Below are 23775 nucleotides of genomic sequence, written 5' to 3'. Positions count from 1 at the left end.
TATTTTTAGAAATTCAAATTCCTATTTTTAGAAATTCAAATATTTGAGAATATTCACTTTCATCCCAGAGAAATCGAGTTTAAAGAGTTGAAATCATGCTTGGTCGGTTCAAATCAAGTGGGAATCAATCCGGATATAATCATATAAAACCAAAAAAAATCGATTTGAGATTCTTTCCTCGGCACGGGATCGATCGATATATTCTTACGGATCGGTCGATCTGTGTAAATCGACCTTCGCCGATCGAGTGAAATGGACCAGGTCGATCAGTATATATTTCGCATTTTTTTTTGTTCTGAATAATGATCGGGATCGATCGATCCACTATAACTTGTAAAGTGGGATCGATCGATCCCCCTTGTCGAACTCAATATATATCTTTTTAAAAAAATTACAATTTTAAGAGCATTACTGCCATTTTGAAAAAAATTAGTCTAATAGGACATAAAATAGTATAAATTAGTTTAAAGGGACATAGTTACCATTTTTTTGCTCTAAAAAAACAGATTTCCCTATATTTAATGCCCGAGCCACGGTATCAAAATCTGTGATATATGGTGTAATTTATGCAGATAATAGTATTCAGATCAATAACATAACTGTATATGGATATGAATGGTGATAAAAGAAACGACGGGAAATAATGCATTTTCTAATGTTCTTTAAAAAAATTACTATTCAGAAGGAATAATTTTTTCTTCTTGTTCTTTTTTTTTGTAGAAAAATAAAGAACAAAATTATTCCTTGTTAAATTTGAGAAGAAACAACTATTTTTTTTTCATTCCTACTATTTTATTCTTTTACGTTTCTTTCATATTCGTTCATCTTGTTTCTAGAATGGTCATCCGCCGGACTATAGTGTTTTTTACTTCTTTTTTTGGATCAAAACTACTATAGAGTTTTCTTTTTGTTGATGGTTAATTATGCTATTACAAAGGATGAGAAATATTACAAGACGATTCTACAGCCAGTAATTCTACTTGCCGTATGAAGATTCACGCCTGACTGCATCATCTTGAGCCGTCTTATGAGATCCATGTCTGACGGTACTCCTTGCGCTATGCCGAATATCTCATGTATGTTTTTCTCCATAAATCTGCATAATTCATCTTTGTTGAGATTCAAAACCCAGATTTTCTGGTGTAAAAACATTAATAAACCTTTACTCAAACCACTGCACTAAGGGAGGGGGCTACCACCAACTACTATAGAGTTAAGCATAACTTTTTCGTGGCTAATGTCTTACTGAGTTATTGATGTTAATTTTCCTAAAATATATTGGAAATTATGGAACTTGTTAAAAAGGCAACGTGACATTTCCATTTTTTCCCTTATGTCTAAAAGTATAAAGCTGGGCCCTAGATAACTGGGCCTAACTCAGCTAACCAAAACCAACTAATCAACACGCGCTCGACCGGACAAGCTCAACTCTGACTCCTCCTGCGACGGCGACACGACCGTACCGCCACCGCCTTCTCCCTCCGATCCTTTAACTTCCATCTAATTACTTCTCTGCTACATACCAAATCCATCCTTCGCTCTTTCTCTCTCTTCCCAATATTCGCATACTTTTTTCCCCGTCTAGATGGGTAGACCCAAAGGAGATGCTGCAAGGAGCAAGTCTCGTCCTTCAAGCAGCAGGTTAAATCATCCTCCAATCTCTCTCCACGCCTTACCTTTTTCGAGTCTATGCTTCATTGGGCTTGGTACTAATTTGACTAATTGAGTTTTGTGAAACAGCTTGGCAGCTTCTCTGTTGCCGTCTGGCTCTGCAGCCGCCGCCGTAGGTTTTGGCGGCTATGTCGGTAGCTCTAGATTCGAAGCTTCTCTGTCGAACGAAGACTCTTCTCCCTTCTTGGTATGTTTGTGCCTCTTTGTTTGATCATGCCTTCTTTATTGCCAGTCTCTCATCTTTCTTGATGGATTGTAGGATTTGGATAGTGAGATGGCCCAGCACTTGCAACGTCTCTCAAGGAAAGACCCTACAACAAAGGTAATGTGCGTTCTTGATTATTCAATCGAGTATCTTCTGAGTTTTTTTTTAATCGTGATTTGTTTGTTTGAACAGATTAAAGCTCTTACTTCTCTGTCAGAACTGGTTAAGCAGAAGAAAGGCAAAGAACTTGTGCCATTAATCCCACAATGGGTATGTTTCTTTGTCAACGTACTAGTGTTTTGCAGCGTGTTGATCACCGTCTTTCCTCACGTTGCAGTGCATGTGGTTGTTCATTGACTTTTTTTTTATGTCTTACTTGTCCAGACATTTGAGTACAAGAAGTTGATACTAGACTACAGTAGAGATGTCCGGCGAGCTACGCATGACGTCATGACTAATGTTGTCACTGGTGTCGGGTTTGTACTTTGATTCTCAGCTTTCTTACGCATGCCCTTTTTCTTACCGTCATTCGTATGCAGTGTCTGTGTCTCATTTAATTTTTCTTTTAGAATCAGTCGCTTGGATGTCAGGTAGTCTTCTTATGTCCTACGTGATGTGGTTAAGCTTTGCGGTTTTCCTAACATCTATATTGAATGAATACATGATTTTTTCTTGGCATGAATCTTTTGTTGCTCAGTGCTGCAGAAGCTTGACTATGTTGAGTGTGTCATATAGGGAATATGTCTTGATATTTTCTCAGCATGCATGCATCGGATACTTCTCTTTTAGTCTTTTATGCTTTCTCCCTGGATGACTGGTATTCTGCATTAACTCTTATTTTCTTACATGCTACTCAGGAGAGATTTAGCACCCCATCTTAAGTCTATAATGGGCCCCTGGTGGTTTTCACAGTTTGATTTGGTTTCTGAAGTTTCTCAAGCAGCGAAGTCGTCTTTGCAGGTTGGCAACTCGTTTCTGAAGTTTCTCTTTTTAAACTTTGTGTTTAGATGCAGCTCTTTCAATTATAAACTCTCTTTTGGTCTTATTAGAGACCAGTGACAATTTAGTTCTGGTCAACTTGCACCTTTTTGTAGAATCCGTTTTCAGATTTTCATTTAGCTGCATAATGTTTAAACAGGCAGCTTTCCCTGCCCAGGAGAAGAGATTAGACGTCTTGAATTTGTGTTCAGCCGAGATTTTCGCTTACCTGGAGGAAAATCTGAGACTTACACCTCAAAATTTATCTGATAAAGCACTTGCTTCGGATGAATTAGAAGAAATGTACCAGCAGGTACTTCATCTGGGGGAATCTGTACTTTAAGGCACAACTTTTCCTTCTATCGATTTTTTTTCCAGCGTCTTATTTTGCGTTGTTTTCAGATGATGTCTTCATCTCTGAGGGCGTTGGCTACACTTCTAGATATATTGCTCCACGAACCCAATAAAGCTGGCTCAGAAAGTGTCAATGCGGAATCAAAACTTGCCTCAAAGGCTAGGAGAGTAGCAACCTCCTCAGCTGCGAAGTTGTTCACTTTCCATAAATGCTTTCTGAACTTTCTAAAATCCGAAAGCTCTAGTATCCGATCAGCGACTTATTCTTTGTTGAGCAGCTTCATTAAAAATGTTCCAGAAGTCTTTAGTGAAGGTGACATTAGATGTCTTGCACCAGCCCTGCTTGGTGTTTTTCGAGAAACTAGTCCAATTTGCCACTCAGCAATGTGGGAGGCTCTCTTGCTGTTCTCCAGAAAATTTCCTCAGAGTTGGACCTACTTAAATGTTCATAAGTCTGTTCTGAATCACTTATGGCAGTTTCTTAGGAACGGATGCTTTGGATCCCCACAGGTTTCTTACCCTGCATTGATATTGTTCCTTGAAGTTATGCCAACCCAATCTGTGCAAGCTGATAAGTTCTTTGTGAATTTTTTCAATAACTTACTAGCTGGGAGGAGTATGTGTGATTCTTCAAGCGCAGATCAGTTATCACTTCTCCGTGCAACCACTGAATGTTTCCTCTGGGGATTACGTAATGCTTCAAGGTATTGCGATGGTCCCAGCATTCACGATCTCCAAGTTGATCTAATTGATAAAGTCCTTGTGAAGAATCTATGGGCAAACTTCTTTGAACTATCTAAGGACAGTACTCCACATGTTCAGAGGAAGCCATCTGAAACTCTAAGCATGAGTGGTTCAGTTAATTTTCTGCAAGAGCTAGGAAGATGCATCTTAGATATTCTTTCAGGAATTAATTTACTCGAACAGAACCTGCTGTCTTATTTCCTTAAATCTGTTCAGGAGAGCTTCTTGAATATGCTTCAGCAGGGAGATACAGAGACAGTTACCGGCAGCATGAGAAAAATGATTGATTTTCTCTTGTTATTGGAGAGATACTCAGGTCTGGAAGGTGAGAGTTGGCCTTTGGATCAATTTATGGGGCCACTGCTGTCCAAGGCTTTTCCATGGATAAAATCATCTGTAAGTTATTGTCCACTATTACCCAATTATGTCATGTTAAGCCATATGATGTTTTTATGTAAGTAACTCATGTAGTTTTTATTTCTGTTTTCAGGAATTGATAGATGGTTTGAAGCTTTTGTCAGTTTCAGTATCAATATTTGGACCGATAAAAATAGTTCCGGTACTTGTAGGTGATATAGAGACTTATACCCTTCTCTCTGTTGAAGAAGGGAGGGATATGAGCCCAGAAAAGTTTATTAAAGTTTTCCAAGAAATCTTTATTCCTTGGTGCGTGGATGGACATGACTCTTCGACTGCAGTTAGAGCTGCTAAACAAGATCTCCTGCTTTCATTACTTGATGATGAATGTTTCTCTCAGCAGTGGAGTGATGTAATTTCTTATGTATTTGATCAACAACATCACGGGTTCGATAAGCTGGCTTCTATGGAATTGCTTTTAGAGAAGGCAAGGGATCAAATTACAAAAAGAAGTTCTGGGCTGGAGTTGAGTCAAAGAATAGGCTCTAAGCCAGACCATTGGCATCATGAGCTCATAGAATCAACTGCTATAAGTCTTGTACGTTCCTCCCCGGTGACTAAAACCTCTGCTACTCAGTTCTTGTGGTAAGTTACTCAATCTATAAAACAGTATCAAATAAAGCTAATATTCGTATCAAATTTGATTCAAGCTCACAATCAATCCAAGATTTTGCATTTACACTTCTCAGCCGAGTCTTGAGACTGCTTGTTTGCTTGCTCTCAGTACTTATTTTATATTTCTTTGTATGCAGTTCAGTTCTGGGTGGTGCAACGGAAGACAGCAGTATTTCTTTTGTGTCAAGAAGCTCGTTGGTCTTGATATATAGAGGGATCCTCGAAAAGCTGCTATCTTTTATCAAACAGTCACCATTATGTTCAGTTAGTGATACATGTTCCTCTCTTATCGTTGAGGCTGTTGATATAGAGTTTGATTTGAGCAGTTCCGTCGATGTGATCGCCGTAACTAAGTTTGCAGCAGAAGTTATTGATGGTAGTTTGTTCAGTTTAAAGGCTCTGGATCAGGATGCCACTCTACTTTCAACTATTTTGTCTTCTGTCTTTATCATTGACTTGGAGAGTAGAATATCATCACTAGTGGACAGTACTCTGAATGAGTTTAAAGAGAAGCAAAAGGATCGGAATATAGTGTGTGGTTTTGTTCATGCTGTTTGCTCTAAGATGAATAATCAGTTCTGGAAATCTATAAACTATGATGTCAGAAAGAGTTCAGCAAAGATTTTGGCTCAGTCCGTAAGGTCAGTTGTCCAACTTGAGGATGATCTGCAACCTTGTCAACTTACATTACTATGTGCTTCATGGATGCCCGAGGTGTTGGAATATCTTTCATTGGATCAAACTGATGAAGAAGATATCTGTGGACTGCTCCTGCGTGAGAGTGATGTATGGCCTATGTGGATCAGCCCCAGCTCGCTAACTAGCATTAATACGCATGGTGTTCCTGCTCACGTGTGCGATTTGAGGACATCCAAGACTCAAAGATATGTTTCTTTCATTGACAGCCTGATCACGAAAATGGGGATTCACCGATTTGTTGTTGGCCACAAAGATAATGGATTGTCCCCTCAAGCTTGGCTTTCCGCAGAAATACTCTGCACGTGGGAGTGGCCAGGGGGTAGTGTTCAAACGTCTTTCCTGCCAGCACTTGTCTCATTTTGTAAGAGTGAACCAGCTTATGGGAGTTTATTAAACTCCATTTTTGACATTCTACTCAATGGTGCTCTTGTACATGGAGAGGATGAGATAGACAGCTCCGGGAACATGTGGTGTGAATTGAATAACCAGATAGAGGACGTCAAGGAACCATTTTTGAGGGCTCTAATGTCATTGATTTTCACTCTTTTCAAGGAGGACCTTTGGGGAGAAGAAGAAGCCATGGCTGCTTTCAAAATGGTCACAGATAAACTCTTCATCGGGGAAGAGCCAAACAAAAACTGTTTGAGAATCATTCCTTTCATTATGAGCATAATAATTTCACCATTACGTAAAACCAAATCTGCTGTTTACGGTGAAGATACTGTGCTGCCAATGGAAGCTTTCCTTGGAGGTTGGCTGGAGAGGTCTTTGTCGTTTCCTCCTCTAGTCCTCTGGCAAAGTGGGGAAGGTGAGTCCCCATTTAATTTTCATGAATTTTCTTTTGGTCTTTCCTAGCGATCTCATTGTTATTTTCTGTACATTGCTTAGACTTAAGTAAAGGATTAGGCTGAAGAGCAAGTATTTACTTATGAAACAAGATCAACTTACCGATAATTTTGAGGCTCCACTTGTCAGGTCCTTGCATTAGGGTTTAGGGACCTGAGAAGTGGTTATAGTTGGCATTAGATGGACATTATAGGAAGCAATTTAATGTGGGATTGGTTTCGTTCTTTAGCTTTTACTTTGCATGCGTAGCTTATTGTTCTTTCGTTGTGTTTATCAGATATACAGGATTGGTTTCAGCTTGTTATATCTTGTTATCCCGTAAGCGAAAAGGCTGAAGAAGATAAGGCACTAAAGAGGCATGTGAGCAATGAAGAGAGAACACACCTGCTTGACTTGTTTCGCAAACAAAGGCAAATTCCTGGTGCATCAAGCGTAGTTACCCAACTTCCAGCTGTCCAAATTCTGCTGGCAAGACTAATAATGGTTGCAGTTAGCTACTGTGGAAACGATTTTAATGAGGAAGATTGGGATTTTGTCTTTTCTAATCTGAGGCGACTGATACAGTCTGCAGTAGTTGTGATGGAGGAAGCTTCTGAGAACGTCAATGACTTCATTAGTGGTGTTTCTTCCACGGAGAAGGAGATTGATACTCTTGAGGGACTTGGGCATATTGTTTCTATATCGGATCCTTCTTTAGACAATGCTAAGAATGCTCTCTCAGCATTTTACTTGCTTAAATTAGTAAAAGATAAATCGGTTCCAGATGAAGACTATTTGTATTCCTTGACAAATGAAATATGGTACCCAGTTAAAGATCGGATACTTGAAGGTGTTCTCCGTCTTTTCTTCTGCACCGGTCTTGCTGAGGCTATCGCTGCTTCATATTCCCCAGAGGCAGCATCTCTTGTTGCTTCCTTTCGAGTTGATCATTTGCAGTTCTGGGAGTTGGTGGCTCAGCTTGTAGTCGACTCTTCTCCACGTGCAAGAGATAGAGCTGTCAGAGCAGTGGAATTTTGGGGTCTAAGCAAGGGAGCCATAAGCTCTTTGTATGCAATAATGTTCTCCTCCAAACCAATCCCTTCGCTGCAACGTGCTGCATACATTGTTTTGTCTACCGAACCTATATCCAGGCTGGCCATAGTTGCTGATGGGAATGTGTCACCCAGTGATGAGTCTCTCAGTGACCAGGACTCCAGCAACGTTGGCTTGCCATCTGAAGAAAAGCTGCAGCTAAGAGATGAAATATCTGGTATGGTTGAGAAGTTAAATTATGAACTCCTTGATACAGATTTAACTGCACCAGACAGGGTAAGATTTAGTTTCAAAAGCTTTCTTTTCTTTTTTTGTCCCTCTTCAGACAAACCTTTAACTGTATTGACTACTTCTAATGGCAGGTGCAAACATTCCTGGCATGGTCTTTGTTGCTCTCGCATGTTAACTCTTTACCTTCACTAACACAAGGACGAGAGAGACTGGTGCAGTATATCGAAAGAACGGCAAATCCTTTGATATTAGATAGTCTCTTCCAGCATATTCCTTTAGAACAATACATGGCACAGAGCTTGAAGAAAAAAGATGGAGATATTCCATCTGAATTATCTGTGGTAGCATCTGCAGCAACTGATGCGATTACAACTGGTTCGTCCCTGTCAACAGTAAAGTCACTTTGGCCTATTGAAACCGGAAACATGGCCTCGCTTGCTGGGGCTATATATGGTCTGATGCTACGAGTCCTTCCGGCTTACGTTAGAGAATGGTTTAGCGAAATGCGTGATCGATCTGCATCATCTTTGATTGAAGCATTTACAAGAACGTGGTGCAGCCCTTCTTTAATCAAAAACGAACTGTCTCAGGTATGTGTAATAAAACCTTTTCTTATCTCTTAAGAGTTGAAGTGAAGACCCTGCTAATGCATTGGCAAATATTCCCGTTCGTTTTTTATGTGAGCTGCAGATAAAGAAGGCAGACTTTAATGATGAGAGCTTTTCAGTAAGCATAAGCAAATCGGCAAATGAGGTAGTAGCTACATATACAAAGGATGAAACCGGGATGGATCTCGTGATCCGTCTTCCAGTTTCTTACCCGCTGAAGCCTGTTGATGTCAACTGCACAAAAAGTATCGGAATAAGCGACGCGAAGCAGAGGAAGTGGTTGATGTCTATGCTAATGTTTCTTCGTAACCAGGTACTGTAATCTATAAGCCATGTAGATCTTTGTTATCCTGCATGATTTCCATATTTGAGTGAACTTTCAGTGGCAAGTTTGTAGCTGAATGTTTTCTTTTCTATTCAATGTGGTGAATGGAAGCAGAACGGGACTCTGTCGGAGGCGATAAGAATATGGAAGAGGAACTCGGACAAGGAATTTGAAGGAGTAGAGGACTGTCCGATATGTTACAGTGTGATCCACACAGTGAATCACAGCCTTCCAAGGCGGGCTTGCGTGACATGCAAATACAAGTTTCACAAAGCATGTTTAGACAAGTGGTTCCTCACATCTCATAAGAAAGTCTGCCCCTTGTGTCAATCTCCTTGCTGATTCAACAAAAGGAGCTTATCACACGGTTTTTGTGACATTAGTATGTGAGTTTTGGTTTAACTCTTTTAACACCCAGAGTATACACAGAGATTTAAATATATGCGTGAGAATTTTGTTACGTGGAATGATTCATTATACATGTGGAAGATAATGAAAAGTGTAAAAGTATATATAGAGAAACTTACTTCGCTTAACATTAGTTAAATAATCAAATGCAAAACCTATTACACCATACTAACTTAATTAACTATATTTTCATAAATACTGTTATACTAGTCATATAGTTGTTTAAATAAAATTTTAGATATTAAATGTGTTAATATACTTTGAAGTTGTGTTCTTCCTGCAAATTGATAGAAAAATGGACTAATCAAAAGGCCTAACAAAAACGAAGTTAATGGGCCGAATCTTTAAGAGCCCAAAACATCCTAACATCAGTGTAGAGGGTAGTTAAATACAATTAGGGTTTTTACTCGTCTTCTCTCACAACCTTCACCACTCGTTCAGAGCTAAACGAGAGAAGCCGTCTGTATCGGCGCTACGCACATGGTTCGTCTTCCTCCCACTCTCTTTCTTTCTACCTGTTGTTAATTTAGGGATTCATAATCGAGCTGGGAGCTTTGTGTTACTGAGCTAGATAATCGTTAGCTTAGCTTCAGAGCAATTGGATTTATTAGATCTGACTTACTTAGATCTCAGATGTGGTAGCTGCTCTAGGTCGTAATTGATTATATAGCACTGAAAATGTCATTTGTATCACTCTTTAACATATATGTTTATATAGCACTGAGAAGTATCACTTATATAGCACTAACATACATGTTATGTTCGATTATTAAACAGGCGAGAGGTTTAAAGAAGCATTTGAAGAGGCTCAATGCCCCTAAGCATTGGATGCTTGACAAACTTGGTGGTGCTTTTGTATGTTTTCTCCTCTCTTTATTTGCTCAGTTTTTTTTTGATTCTGTATATATATATGCTTTGAATAACGTTGTTCGTATTGGTTCCACACAGGCCCCCAAGCCATCTTCTGGACCACACAAGTCTAGAGAGTGCCTTCCTCTTGTTCTTATCATTAGGAACAGGTTGAAGTATGCTCTTACCTACCGTGAAGTCATCTCCATCTTGATGCAAAGGCATATTCAGGTTGACGGCAAAGTCAGGACCGACAAGACCTACCCTGCTGGTTTCATGGATGTTATCTCTATCCCCAAGACTAACGAGAACTTCCGTCTTCTCTATGACACCAAGGGTCGTTTCCGTCTTCACTCCATCAGGGATGAGGAAGCCAAGGTTTAGATCTTTCTCCCTCTCTCTCTCTGTTGTCATCATCGTTTAGAGTAATGCTTGACATGTATGTGTTTCTCTTTACAGTTTAAGCTTTGCAAGGTTCGAACTATCCAGGTCGGACAGAAGGGCATTCCTTACCTCAACACATACGATGGTCGCACCATCCGTTACCCTGACCCGCTAATCAAGCCTAACGACACCATCAAGCTCGATCTTGAGGAGAACAAGATTGTTGAGTTCATCAAGTTTGATGTCGGCAATGTTGTGATGGTTACCGGAGGAAGAAACAGGGGGCGTGTTGGTGTGATTAAGAACCGTGAGAAGCATAAGGGAAGCTTTGAGACTATCCACATCCAAGACTCTACGGGACATGAGTTTGCAACACGGTTGGGTAATGTGTTCACCCTTGGCAAAGGAACAAAGCCGTGGGTGTCTCTTCCCAAGGGTAAAGGTATTAAGCTTACCATCATTGAGGAGGCCAAGAAGAGGCTTGCTGGTCAACAGGCTGCTTGATTTTGTTATTTTCCAGCTCGTTATCATGTCTTTTTAGACTTCTTATGTTTTCGTAGACTCGCTTTGCTTCTTGTTTTGGAACTTGTGTTAATTTCTCTGTTTCAAGAATTCAACAAAAAAACATAAAAGCATCACAGCCTTTAGTTTTGTTCTGTTTTCATTGCATTTTTTATTTCTTGTCGAATAAACCGTTGCGAATTCGATTGTCCTACAGGGAATTAACGTCTGTTTAATAACTGGCATTACTCCTGCAAATAAAGCAGTGACAACGATGATGATAGAATCACTTACATTGAACATGCCTTGAACGGGACTGGCACTTGAGCAGTGTTAACTTTGCTATGAGAGGTTAAAGCACGTAAACCCTTATTGTTTTGATACGAGAAGAAGCTTAAGAAAAGAAAGAGAAGGATCAAAGTGATGGTCGCATTGTATCACATGATCATGTTGGTAACCAGAACAATGAGGGAGAGATGTTGCTAACTTGAATAGAAGCAGAGAGCATCTCTTCTTCTTTAACTTGTAGAGTTAGCTTGAGGCCCAAGCAATTCGCTATAGACTCCCTGCTCTACAGTTGGTATGGTATGACTGAAGCTTATTAGTTTGGAATTTGTTTATTCTTAGGTGTAATTAACTCGTCCAAAACCAAAGAGAGAAGGGCTAAAGCTAGAGAAGTCTATCTTAAAAACTAGCATATGCTTAGGAGAACCAAATCTAGCACATATCGACTGAATGAAGGTATAACATATATAAAAATATAAAATCAGCCATACGCATAGCTTAGCGATGGCTATTATTATTTACTAGGTTCTTGTCCGCGCTACGAGCGGATTATTGGTCTGTAAATTTTGAAAATGAAATTTGTTGTATGAAAAATTGAAATCAACGAAACAATCTATAATGCAAACTATTTTAGAGTTTGTCATAGTACAACATAAATACATTCACTATTTTATTGAAATAATTTTGAGTGTTGTTTAGATTCAATTATAATTTGTTTTTTTAATTGTTTGATGTTAGCTTTCCAATAAGTTTGCACCGGTATCAATTTAATTTTATATAAATAATTATGTTTTTTATGTACTATTTATATTAATTTAATAGACATGATTCTTTGAATTAATCCCTTTTTAAAAAAAGTTACATTCTATAAAATATTTTTTGTTATTTAAGATTTTATATTACTTTTAGAATAGTTATTATATATTTCATGTCAATTCTTTTATATTAAATATTATACATGTTAATTTTAAGTTGGCTTTTAACTTATATATATAATAAGATGGATGTTTGTGACTAACATAATTTTGCTTTTTTATTTTGATGCTCAAGTATTGATGGGTGCACGTGTGATTTACATATATTAAATGTAATACTATATTGTGTATTATTTATATATTTTTAATTATTTTCTCTGTATAATAGTGTAGTAATGTAGTATGTGGTTGTAAAAGTATATTCTCAAACCATTATAAAAGCATGTAATCGTAATTTATTGTAACTTAACCATATGGATAAATCTATAATTATAAAAAAACATATTATTGTATTTTTGGTGGAGTTACATTTTTGTGGTTTAAAATTCAACTAATAATAATTTTTAATTATATTTATTTTGTATAGTAGTATTGACGTATTTATATGTGAATGTACTTATTAGTTTCATTTTGATTTATATTTAAAAAAAGTTTCATTTTGATTAGAGAATATATTCAGCGTAAGTGTCTTTATAGCGGAAAATCAAATCTATAGTTGCTTTAATGCTGTGACACAAAATTTAGAATTTGGTTTTATATAGAAACAATTGGATTAAGAATTGGAACATTTCAAATTTCTCCATAAACATAAGATATGTTTGATTTCTTCGACCTTCGTAGGAAACACAGTTTTGTATTTCTTAACATTTGTACCAAAAATAGAAAAAAAAATAAAGTTTAATTAAAAAAAGGTAATGATGCGTGTATCTTTATAAAAATGTTATTGTATTAATAAATATTTATTAGAAAAGTATTATGTTTTTGGTTAAGATTAGCAGCGTTTATATTCAGATATACATCTTCATATTGGTATGTCCGTATGTATGATGGCGAAATGAGTACCATTTGGGAGTCTCAATGCTCAAAACAGTACTTTAATTATTTCCAAAACAAATGGTTATAATACAGTATATAAACTCTTTGATTTGAGAATTTTTGATGCGAGACTTTCAGACTTTTTGAAACACTCCCAAAATAAATAGATGAGATAGGGAGTTTAGGTGAGAAATAATTGATGCAATATCCTTATTAATGCACACTTAACATATCGTTTTGTATTGTAAAATAACGTAGAGAAAACCATAATTATTCTCTACTATTCTAAATATAGAAAATAATTATTTTTGCTCTCATAACCCTTCTAGTAAATTTTCCAATAGAACTTTTCATATCTTCGGAATTTGATTCCGAAATGATCTTACAAAGACTTTCAACGACAAAGGTGATGTTTGGGTTTCTCTTTAGCCACTCTGCTAACCATAGCAAAAAAAAAATACTTGTTTCATAGATTCAAAGTCAACTATCATTACAAAGCTTTATATAATATATATGAAGACTTTCAACGACAAAGGCGATGTTTGGGTTTCTCTTTAGTCACTCTGCTAACCATAGCAAAAAAAAAATACTTGTTTCATAGATTCAAAGTCAACTATCATTACAAAGCTTTATATAATATATATGAACACAAAATAGTTTGATCCTTTCCAAAAGAATCTTTTCATTCGCTTGAGTGTGCGAAGACCAGCAATAATCATGTACGTAACAATTCCAAAGATATTTACATCGATGTGGTTCCTGTGATGACGGGTTCTACGTACGCCCGAGATGCATAGTCGTTTCTTCCGGTACTCTCTTGAGAGAATCATGAAAAACGAAAAATGTGAATTGGTTACTTGTTGAAGAAGTAACTAATAATATTCTAAATTTGTAAGAGAGACGGGAGACATGTTACTTACTGTAGTAACAAAATGAGTATTATCTCCAATACCTTTTTTTAGCCAGACCAACGCCTGATTATTTTGGATTAAAATCATCATCGAAAAAAACGTATCATGATTTGAAGTCTCCGTATATTACCTGGTCAAGAGACATGCATCTAGTTAATGCATAAAACAATGAAAAGGGTCTGTTGTAAAACCAGATTCTTTGTTGATTTACCTGGAGTTCATGCAAATAAGCCAATCCTTGAGCTGCACGAAGCATGATCTCAAGCCTTTGACGGGATCTGGGCTAAACTCACCATGAAGATCACCTCTGAGATCACAATTGGCTTCAAAATCTATAAAGGAGTGCATTCTGAATCGGTCTGACAAAATTGGAGAGACTATTTTCTTCAGGCCCTGAAAGGACAGAGTCGTGTGTAAAGCAAATAACACGCTTCTGATCAGCTACACGGAACATAGCCTTGCTGTTGGAGTGTGTAGATGGAGCCATGCTTGAGCCGACTTTCATATCACTCGAGACGGTTTTGAGCAATGAAACCTTGTGCCACAGTACCTTATAGATAAGATCAAAGTACTAAGTACTATTTTCGTCAATATATAGAAGAAGCATGCCTATTATATGCACTACGAGAAAACACAAGCTTAACGAGGAAAGTTAAAGAGGAAAAACAATCCTCGTAAATTTACGTCGATTTTACGAGGAACTTACGTGGAAAAATAATGTCATCGTTATTTCGAGACATGTTACTTACTGTAGTAACAAAATGAGTATTATCTCCAATACCTTTTTTTAGCCAGACCAACGCCTGATTATTTTGGATTAAAATCATCATCGAAAAAAACGTATCATGATTTGAAGTCTCCGTATATTACCTAGTCAAGAGACATGCATCTAGTTAATGCATAAAACAATGAAAAGGGTATGTTGTAAAACCAGATTCTTTGTTGATTTACCTGGAGTTCATGCAAATAAGCCAATCCTTGAGCTGCACGAAGCATGATCTCAAGCCTTTGACGGGATCTGGGCTAAACTCACCATGAAGATCACCTCTGAGATCACAATTGGCTTCAAAATCTATAAAGGAGTGCATTCTGAATCGGTCTGACAAAATTGGAGAGACTATTTTCTTCAGGCCCTGAAAGGACAGAGTCGTGTGTAAAGCAAATAACACGCTTCTGATCAGCTACACGGAACATAGCCTTGCTGTTGGAGTGTGTAGATGGAGCCATGCTTGAGCCGACTTTCATATCACTCGAGACGGTTTTGAGCAATGAAACCTTGTGCCACAGTACCTTATAGATAAGATCAAAGTACTAAGTACTATTTTCGTCAATATATAGAAGAAGCATGCCTATTATATGGTGAACATATAATAATAAGCGATGAATAGTGGATTGTTTATATCAGAAACCTAAACAGTATGTCTCCTTTGGCATGGTTGCAAGCTTCCCATGAACGAAGAAACATCATCTTCGAAGTGGATGGTCCTGTGACAGCCACTTGACTGAAGAAGAGTGCAGGAGCATTGGCAGTGGTGTCTTACTGTCGAGTAGCCATGGTATTATTAGGAATGGGTAAATGAAATTTTGCGACTGAAAAGGAGATTGATGGGGATATAAATATTCTGATGGAGGGAACACATAGAGTTGGACGTTTCTAATGAGTGGGTAATGATGGTTACTTGAAGAGCCATCAGAATCGTTGGTTAGGAGGGATGCACGAAGCTTCGTCTTGAAGGGTGATTAAGGAGCAGGGATAAGGAGACATCTTACTGCGCCTTACACGCCACAGCAGAATGGCGTGGTCGAGAGAAGGAATCGAACCTTAATGGAGATGGCAAGAAGTCTTCTCAAACACATGTCAATGCCAAATTATCTTTGGGGAGAAGCCATATAAAAATAATAAGAATGGGTTTAAACCTTTGTTTGCTGCAAGATGAATGCTGGGCCGTGATGACATGGCAAAATGATTGGTGAGAAATTTTTTTGCCTATGTGGCACCCTTCTTTGGCTTTCAAATTAGCTCCTTTTATATAGTAGAGATTTAATGAGTTAATTCCTTTCATGAAATGTATATTTAGCATATCATAGATTTTTAACTTTTCATTATATGTTAGTTGAATTATTACTAATTTATTATAATATTTATATTAATTATCTAATTAATTATAAGTAAACATTAAAAAAAAATATAATACTATAGTAATATACACATATATATATATATATATAATAGATACTAAAAGATTTTATTAAAATGAAATCTTTAGAAAAAATTTAAGAATATTTTTATTTATTTTATTTCAATTTTTTTCAAAAGTTTCATGTTTTATGATCTAGAACCAAATAACAAAATTAGCTTTAATAACATACAAACATCAATTTAAATTTCAGTTTCTTTAATATCCCATGTATAACCAAGGTTAATTTCAAATGTGAATCTGTTTTTATAAGATAGATATATTGAAAATGGAAAAGTTTTGTATACAAATTGTTAATGTAGATCCAAAATCAAAGATAATCTTTTTTTTGCTATATCTTACCTTCTTATTTAGAATATAAAACTGAAAATGTCTATAAATTATTTCAAAGAATTTTGCGTAAAAGTATCAATAGATATTTCTCAAATATTAAGATTTGATTGTAAGATAATTAAACAAATAATAATAATAAATTATTCTACAATTTGTTGATATATGGAAAAAGACTCAACAAAAATAAACATGGTCTCATTATCTAAATTGACTATTCTTTTGAACTAAGTATACGATTGATTTATATGAGCATATATCAACATTACTAGTTTATACATATCTTTTACTATATATAGATTATATTCATTGGTAATATTTTAAATCAAATAATTCCTACCGGTATTATTAAAGTACTCAACAGTCAAACATAAAAATAATAAGATTTTTCATTCGCTTCATCATGCTTCTAAGAGTCACTACTGTGATCGGTCACTGCTGTTATCGTGGCTGATATTAAATCAAATATGTTCGACAAGCTCAACCATCAATCAAGATCTTCTCGAAAAAACTACAAGATTAAAAAACATTAAAAATTGGAAAGATGAAATATAATTTTCAGATTGATGAAAACTTAGTTTTAACTAATAATTTAGACCAATGTGCAATCAACGCTTTTGTGATCTCCTTTTCACCATTTTTTTATGTCTTTAGTGCATGTATTGCGCAAACAGTATCATATAGATTTGTGACATGAGTTAAAAATATATCTGCATTGATTCTCTGATTCCCTTCTTATCAATGGCAAGACCACAGTAAATAATCACAAGAATTTTAAGGAGACCTTGACTAAGAAAAGTTTATATGAGATATTCAAATTAACAAATGAAGCCAAATACAAAACTAATGATATCAAAGTGTGATCTATCTAAATAATTCATATGGATGGTGCTCTAAATTGTTCATTTTTAATTATAATGGTTCATCTTAATTAGTTAGAAATTGTTTGTTTCTTTTGTTAATTTACATGTACATCTTGTAGTCTTAATTTTAGAAGAGTTTAATAAATGAAATATTTTTATTTTGATATGATCATATATTTAGTCTTAGTTTTAACTATATTTTATTTCTACTATTAAGCACAGACAATCAAGTTTCTAACAAAGATAAAGTTTTATATTTGTTTTATGAAACAACTCCAAGCAGAAGATAAAGTTTAACAAAATTCAAATAGTTTAAGAACAACAATCTAAAAGTTCATGCTACAATCATAAAGCCTGCACCATCTAGCGTCTTTAGTTCTTTACCATCGTATGTGTTGATTCATTTATATTTGCCACTGATTTCTCTTTTATTTTTCTAGCCTAAAGTTATGGAACTTATGTAGATGAACAATTTGGATGCTTCATGTTTAGAACATCTCGAGGAGAAACGAAGATCATTTGTTCGGTTCCAGCTGAAAATATGCCCCCACCTCCCTTCAGCAAATGTAAGAATATAAGCTAAAAGGCCTTTACATCGATCAACATTCACTAAAAACTTTGCTCTTTGATTTCAACTCTAAACCCTTATAAATGATCAAGGGAGTATCGGGATTCACGCCATAGGCTTCGACCATTTTTTCTTTTTAATACAACACAACATAACACAAACACTAACATAGCTGTCCAAACCAAGGCGACTCCGATGGATCTCCCCTGCTTCAGCCACGCTGCTCCTTCCTCCTCCCTCTGAAGCAGCCATGCTCCTCTCCATGGCTATGATGGTCACTACTCCTCCGTCATGTATTCGGCCCCCTCCAGACCCGCCGCCGTCGTCGTGTTTGAACGTCCCGTTTGAAGGTCTCTCTCCCGTCATCCCTCCGGAACCACCAGACCCTCCAGACGTTACTCTTCTCCTGATGTTACTCTCCTCACACCGCTCCTCCGCTCACCATGTTCCCTTCCGGACCGGATTTCACCACGCCGTCGCCGTTTCCTCTACACTTCCTCTCGTCCCTGTTGCGTCTCCTCTTGGTGTTAGAAACGCCGGAGCTTCTCAGCTCGAGGGAAGCCTCACCGGATCTGGTCGTTCTCACCTCTTCGATTATATGCATCGCCAGCCAGATCTAATACCTGCTACGCCACCGCCTCCTGGACGAGTCACTACCGGACGTGAGACTAGCTCTCCGCTGCGTAGTCGCGCCTCTCCTATGCAATCACCACAAGAAGCTCGCCCATCTGAAAATCCCGACTCTAGCTCGTTCATTCAAAGCTTGTTTGAGTCCGACGACTGGCAATTTGGCGTTTGTTCGGCCAAACCTTCATGGTTCCTTCACGGTAATGCTGGAACTAGAAGCTCTTGTCTTAACTCATTGCTCATCGTTGCTTTAGAAGTTCTCGTCAAGCCTCATTATATTTTCAATGTCGTGGATATAGTCATCTACTCATTACTGGATTCACATAGTCCATCTATTCTAGTCAATGCCAAATCAAGTCAGTTAGGACTTTGTTTTCTATACGGTCATGGAGCTTCTCACCAAAAGCTCTTGTCGGTCATCATTCCAACCGTTGCTTACAGGTGTATCAACGTCGTTTTCGACTATCAGTTCGTTTTAGGAAAAAGATGAAGTTTCTCCATGGGACTCTTTATACCGCTGAGCTTGACTCGCCCCTTGAAAGCTCTATCTTTCAATGTTTTGTAATGCTTTTTATTATCATCCCACCGTCGAGCATGGCTTTGTTGCTCTCTGAGCTTTTATAATATAAGCTGTGACAAAAAAAAAAAAATACAACACAACATAACACAAACACTAACATAGCTGTCCATACCGATACATTTTACAAATCCAGCCTGCAAGTCTCTCTCTGCTGGTCATCAGCATGTAGTTCGTTTACAAACATCTTACAAGTGGAAGCTATCTCTGTTATACCTTCATTTTCTTGCGGTCGTTGTCCCTTTGAACAACTCGTTAACACGCGCCTCAATATCCTCAACACCATACTTGATGTACCTATCTGCATTTTTCCCTATATCTCCAAGATTCTGAAACCTTCCAATAAAGTTCCCGTACGCCGGCAACAACAGCCTAGCCAGCGAGGTTCTCAGCTCCTCTCTCATCTGCTCGTCAAACACAACCCAAGTCGAGTGAGCTTTACACACCTCATCAAACTGCATATTAAACTCCTTCAGCTTCTCCTTCATCGTTTTCCCCAACCCGTTCATCCCCGCCGCCGAGTTGTCCACCTTCAGCAACCCAAGCAACTTATTCCACGAGCTTCTCTGATAACTCGTATGGTATTGCTTCACTTTAGCGTTATGTTTCCGAATCCAATCCTCTCCCAAAAGCACTCCAAGCTCGCCGTCTCTCACTTTCTGAACAATGTATCTCCCGTTGTTCATCAGAAACACATAGCTCAACGCCGGATCTTTATACACTTTGGACTTAACTTCGAGATTACTCTCCAAAAGCTCCATGATCCAAGACATCTGCACAGTCAACAGAGTCGAGTCTTTCGACGGCACACCATTGCTCTCCTCAAACACTTGCTCCAGAGTTTGCCTAGACCTGCACGCCGCACGGAGGTAGTTCATCACGTACCGAGTGATCGGATGCAGACCACCCCCCGGAACAGCAGCCTTAGCCGGATCTCGCCGGATCAGATTCTCAAGCTCCATGAATATACCTCTAACCGCCTCCCCCAACCGCTTCCAGATAGTCACAGCTTCGTGTCTAAGCACCAAGCAAAACTGATCAGAGAACACAGACTCGAACTCAACCATCAAATCCCTCATCGTCTCGAACACGTCGAGCACTTTAAACAGCCTCTCTGGAGACCTGCTTCCAATAGCTATAGCGTCAGCGAAGTTCAAGAGCTGAATCGTTGAGCCGCGGCAAACCTCCATGAAGGAGAGATCAGCAGCCGAGGAGAAGCCGAAGAAGACACGGTCGCAGAGACGGCGCTCGCTAGGGAAGAGGATGCGGAGAGCGACGTTGGCGGCTTTGATCCAACGGTCGATCTCATCCTCGAGCTCCTGCCACTGCATCTTATGAACGTCTTCGATGCTCAGCTTCTGGAGGCCCAACCTCGACATGCTCTCTTCGAGAAACTCTCTCCGGGACCCACTGTACACGTGGGAGCACGATTTGCCGAATCCAGCGGCGAGCATGCGCTTAGTTATCTCGTGGAGGTCGTTGATCGTGGCCGAAGAGAGCGCGTCGATGATTAGGTCGTAGTCAGTTAGTGGCTGCGCGACTGGGATCTGAGAATCGTCATAGTCTTCTTCTCCATCATCAAAATCGTCTTCCTCCTCCGATTCGTCGAAACGGTGGCTCACCGGGAACGACTCGGCGCCGTGATCCATGAGAGACCTGAACTCTTCCTCGATGCGGAACATGGCCTGCTGCATCATGTCGTCGGCGCGTGAGAGGCACGCGCCGATGGGCTTTTCTGAGGACGCGTGGCTCCACTCTCTGGTGATTGTTACGAGCTCGTCGATGGAGTCGAGGAAGGCGGCGGAGTCGGCGGGATCGGACCAGATCGGCTGATCGGAGGCGACGAAGCGGGAGATCTGGGAGTCTAGGGAGTTCAGAGCTCGCTCGAGGGCGGCGACTCCTCCGGATCCGTCTTCTGAGGGTTGGTCCTCGGAGAGCTTCTCGCGGGAGAATCTGCCGTCGAAGGTGGAGAAGATCTGGAGGATGTCGTCGGCCATGGACTCGTTGTGGCCGAGGGTCTTGGCTATGCGGCGCGCTACGGCGAGTAGCTTTTCTTCGCCGTTCTCTGCCATGTTTGAACAGAGGTGTGAAGCAGTAGAGAGATTTCTTTATCTTCTTGAGTCAAAGCGAGATCGACGGGCGAAGCAAGGAATCGAAGACGAAGAAAGTTCCAAGGAAGGAAGGAAGAAAGACTGGATGGATAGAAAGTTGTACAATGACCAAAACACCCCTCAAGACAGACGCTATCTTTGACTTGGCCTTTTTGTCCGAAAGTGGCGTGGGCGTGTAGTATATCTTTGTGACTTCACTGTCATTGGTAGCTTACTATTGTTTCCAACCGGGTTGTGGGTAGGTGTAAACCGGCTGGTTTGATAAAATAAGATTGTGGTATGGAGGGCAATGCAATATCAGATATGCTGCTAATGGTTATGGACCTTATGGAGAAGCAATTTAGCAAAGAATCAAGGGGTTGGACATCGCATCTTTGAAGCACTGAAAACATGGAGCACAGTAGATTCAGCACGTAAAACAGTCATGGCGCAACAGAGTCCTTAGTGAATTTCTCCAGAGCTGGGGAATCTAAGAGAATGCTACTGGAAACGCTTAAACAACAGATGTCCCACGTTCGATCCTCCAAAATCATAAGAACACTTTAGAGAGAAACGTGATATTTCATCTGACAACACATTCATTACACAAACAATGAGACTGATGATGTTTCAGTACAATGCTACTCGATTCCTATGCAACAAACTTCTGACAACGAGTATCCTTGTGAATGTTTTGACAACGAATAGAACAAAACCGCATCCCACATAAGCAGCAACTATATCCCGCAATGTACCCACAGACTGTACAGAAATGGCGACGAGAAGACGAACTCGGAGGTCCCACGGCTGCTTTCAAGTAAGTGGGCACATGCGACGGTAAAGATTCCAAATTCGCCTGAAAGAGAAACCATATCAGCTGAGCTCAGCTGCAGAAACAATAACAAAAGAGTTTTAATCACTTTTACCTCCTGCAAGAGCTCAGTGAAGGACTTATGATGAGCTTTACGAGCCTCCAAAGCTTTTGCTTGTCGAGTTTTACGCTTTGATCCCTTGTGTTGCTTCTTCTGCACGTAACCTGCAACAAACCAAAACACGATTAAAACTTGAACTACAGATCACAGAGAGAGAAAATAAGTTTATTCACCGAGATCATCGTCTTCGTCAAGAGAGGCTTCTCCATCATCGTTCAAATCAACCACCTCCACAGCTCCATTATCGTTCTCCAAAGCTTCCAGCCGTGCAATCGCAGCCTACATTTAAACCATTAGAAAGACATTTGAAGTTCTTTTTTCTTTTCGAAATCAAACAACGCACCTGCGTTCGATTGTCGGTGCTTGTAAGAGCCGCCGCCATCTTCGAAGCAACCTTGCGAGTCCGACTCGACACTCGACGATTCGCCATTTCTTCCTCCATTTCCGCCAAGAAGATGCAGATTACCGGCGACGGTGGAAGTGCTGCGGCGGCGGCGTATTCGCGTGGAATTGACGACGGTGACTGACTCTTTTAGGTCTGGTCTCACAAATAATTTGATTCAGATTCTATAAAGGCCCATTGGGCTTATAGTTTAATAATTTACAAAGATATTCCCTACTTATAAATGCTCATGCCTAAGCCTAATGTTTCGTTTATATATTTCGTTTTCATTACATTTGTGGTTTTTATTTTTGTTTTTGACTTTTAAATATTGCGCATGTCATTTTCTTTTTGAAAATTATGTTCATGTCATCTTCGCAAAACTAACTGTAGAAAAAATGAAAAATGACAGAGGTGTGGATTTTAATTACGGTCGAAATTGTGTATACTGGCTCTAATTATTTTTAAAATGACATTAATATGATTAGAACGAAAAAAGGCCATACAAGCTGACCCAGGCCCAATTGAGCATAGCCATACAAGCTGACCCGGTATTAATCCGGATACCCGGTTATTCACTCATTGGAGCAACATTATAGGTAGTCCTTGATTTTGGGCTCTTAGGAGTTAAGGACAAAATTAAGGGTTTTTTCTTAAAAATTAGATTATTGGTGGGACTTTAAAAAGTCCCTTAGTAAATTAATTAACTTTTTTAATAATCAATGATTCATAAATTACATATAAATACATATAACATTAAAATAAAAAACAGAAGGAAAATTCCAAAGTTGTTAAACAAATTATACAAAACATCATAAATAAAATCAGACAAACATTTTATTTAATTGATAAATAACATAGAACCAAATAACATTATATACCCCACAGAACTTGGTAACCTGATCGTTTATTCTGTGCCACCTCTTCTTACAAGTAAGATCCCCTCTCCTTTCACCATCCTCTAGACCATGTGGACTCTCTGCAAAATACTCTCCAACCCGCTTCCAGAACTTCCCCAACTTCTGGTCATTTCCAACTATGGCATCCTTCGAAGTGTTAAGCCAAGCAGAGATAAGAACCTCATCATCAGCTGGGCTCCATTTGCGTCTAACATGACGCTCTACTGGTGTGTCTACTGGCGTATCTACTGGCGTGTGTTTAGCTTGTTGTGAACTGAAGGGAGGCATCTCAGATTCTCCATAGTTAACATTTGAATGAAAACTTTGATAAGGAAAGTTTTCATTCAGACCACTACCATCTTGATTGTTAAGCAGTCCACGTAACTAGAGGACGGGGTTTGATAGTTTCTTGGATCCATACGAGTTATAACAAATAAAGATTTGAGAGAGAGTTGT

The 23775-nt window shown here is 38.7% G+C and overlaps 4 protein-coding genes across 4 annotated transcripts; 2 read left to right on the top strand and 2 right to left on the bottom strand.

The window, feature by feature from the left end:
- Positions 1-1355: 1355 nt before the first annotated feature.
- Positions 1356-9238, top strand: LOC106335027 (E3 ubiquitin-protein ligase listerin-like). The gene is made up of 14 exons (XM_013773443.1): positions 1356-1641; positions 1741-1858; positions 1931-1993; positions 2069-2146; positions 2261-2352; positions 2734-2836; positions 3015-3167; positions 3257-4348; positions 4443-4954; positions 5122-6491; positions 6807-7837; positions 7924-8382; positions 8483-8713; positions 8840-9238. The coding sequence occupies exons 1-14, from the start codon at positions 1586-1588 to the stop codon at positions 9065-9067; spliced, it is 5586 nt and encodes a 1861-aa protein (XP_013628897.1). The 5' UTR covers positions 1356-1585; the 3' UTR covers positions 9068-9238.
- Positions 9239-9528: 290 nt separating this feature from the next.
- On the top strand, positions 9529-11022 carry LOC106328534 (40S ribosomal protein S4-2). The gene is made up of 4 exons (XM_013766995.1): positions 9529-9616; positions 9911-9988; positions 10082-10360; positions 10442-11022. Exons 1-4 carry the CDS (start codon positions 9614-9616, stop codon positions 10868-10870), a joined length of 789 nt encoding a protein of 262 aa, XP_013622449.1. The 5' UTR covers positions 9529-9613; the 3' UTR covers positions 10871-11022.
- A 6720-nt stretch (positions 11023-17742) lies between these two features.
- Positions 17743-21247, bottom strand: LOC106335399 (exocyst complex component EXO70B1-like). The gene is made up of 2 exons (XM_013773916.1): positions 19132-21247; positions 17743-17994 (listed from the first exon to the last, which is right to left on the bottom strand). The coding sequence occupies exon 1, from the start codon at positions 21086-21088 to the stop codon at positions 19235-19237; it is 1854 nt and encodes a 617-aa protein (XP_013629370.1). The 5' UTR covers positions 21089-21247; the 3' UTR covers positions 17743-17994; positions 19132-19234.
- A 425-nt stretch (positions 21248-21672) lies between these two features.
- On the bottom strand, positions 21673-22584 carry LOC106333282 (SWR1 complex subunit 6-like). Its single transcript, XM_013771749.1, has 4 exons — positions 22382-22584; positions 22212-22317; positions 22033-22142; positions 21673-21962 (listed from the first exon to the last, which is right to left on the bottom strand). Exons 1-4 carry the CDS (start codon positions 22478-22480, stop codon positions 21759-21761), a joined length of 519 nt encoding a protein of 172 aa, XP_013627203.1. The 5' UTR covers positions 22481-22584; the 3' UTR covers positions 21673-21758.
- Positions 22585-23775: the final 1191 nt, after the last annotated feature.

Source organism: Brassica oleracea, chromosome C3 (genome assembly GCF_000695525.1).
Source record: "Brassica oleracea var. oleracea cultivar TO1000 chromosome C3, BOL, whole genome shotgun sequence".
NCBI lineage: Eukaryota > Viridiplantae > Streptophyta > Magnoliopsida > Brassicales > Brassicaceae > Brassica > Brassica oleracea.
Note: the sequence above shows the minus strand (reverse complement) of the source record. Positions and strands in the feature narration are given on the sequence as shown.

Excerpts from the sequence above, each read along its gene's own strand:
- LOC106335027 (XM_013773443.1), top strand. The coding sequence starts at position 1,586 with ATGGGTAGACCCAAAGGAGATGCTGCAAGGAGCAAGTCTCGTCCTTCA. Across the intron at positions 4,955-5,121 it reads TCTGCTACTCAGTTCTTGTG|TTCAGTTCTGGGTGGTGCAA; the intron begins GTAAGTTACTCA and ends CTTTGTATGCAG. Across the intron at positions 7,838-7,923 it reads ATTTAACTGCACCAGACAGG|GTGCAAACATTCCTGGCATG; the intron begins GTAAGATTTAGT and ends TTCTAATGGCAG.
- LOC106335399 (XM_013773916.1), bottom strand. The coding sequence starts at position 21,088 with ATGGCAGAGAACGGCGAAGAAAAGCTACTCGCCGTAGCGCGCCGCATA.
- LOC106328534 (XM_013766995.1), top strand. Across the intron at positions 9,989-10,081 it reads ACAAACTTGGTGGTGCTTTT|GCCCCCAAGCCATCTTCTGG; the intron begins GTATGTTTTCTC and ends GGTTCCACACAG. Across the intron at positions 10,361-10,441 it reads TCAGGGATGAGGAAGCCAAG|TTTAAGCTTTGCAAGGTTCG; the intron begins GTTTAGATCTTT and ends TTCTCTTTACAG.
- LOC106333282 (XM_013771749.1), bottom strand. The coding sequence starts at position 22,480 with ATGGAGGAAGAAATGGCGAATCGTCGAGTGTCGAGTCGGACTCGCAAG. Across the intron at positions 22,143-22,211 it reads TGACGAAGACGATGATCTCG|GTTACGTGCAGAAGAAGCAA; the intron begins GTGAATAAACTT and ends GGTTTGTTGCAG. Across the intron at positions 21,963-22,032 it reads TCACTGAGCTCTTGCAGGAG|GCGAATTTGGAATCTTTACC; the intron begins GTAAAAGTGATT and ends TTTCTCTTTCAG.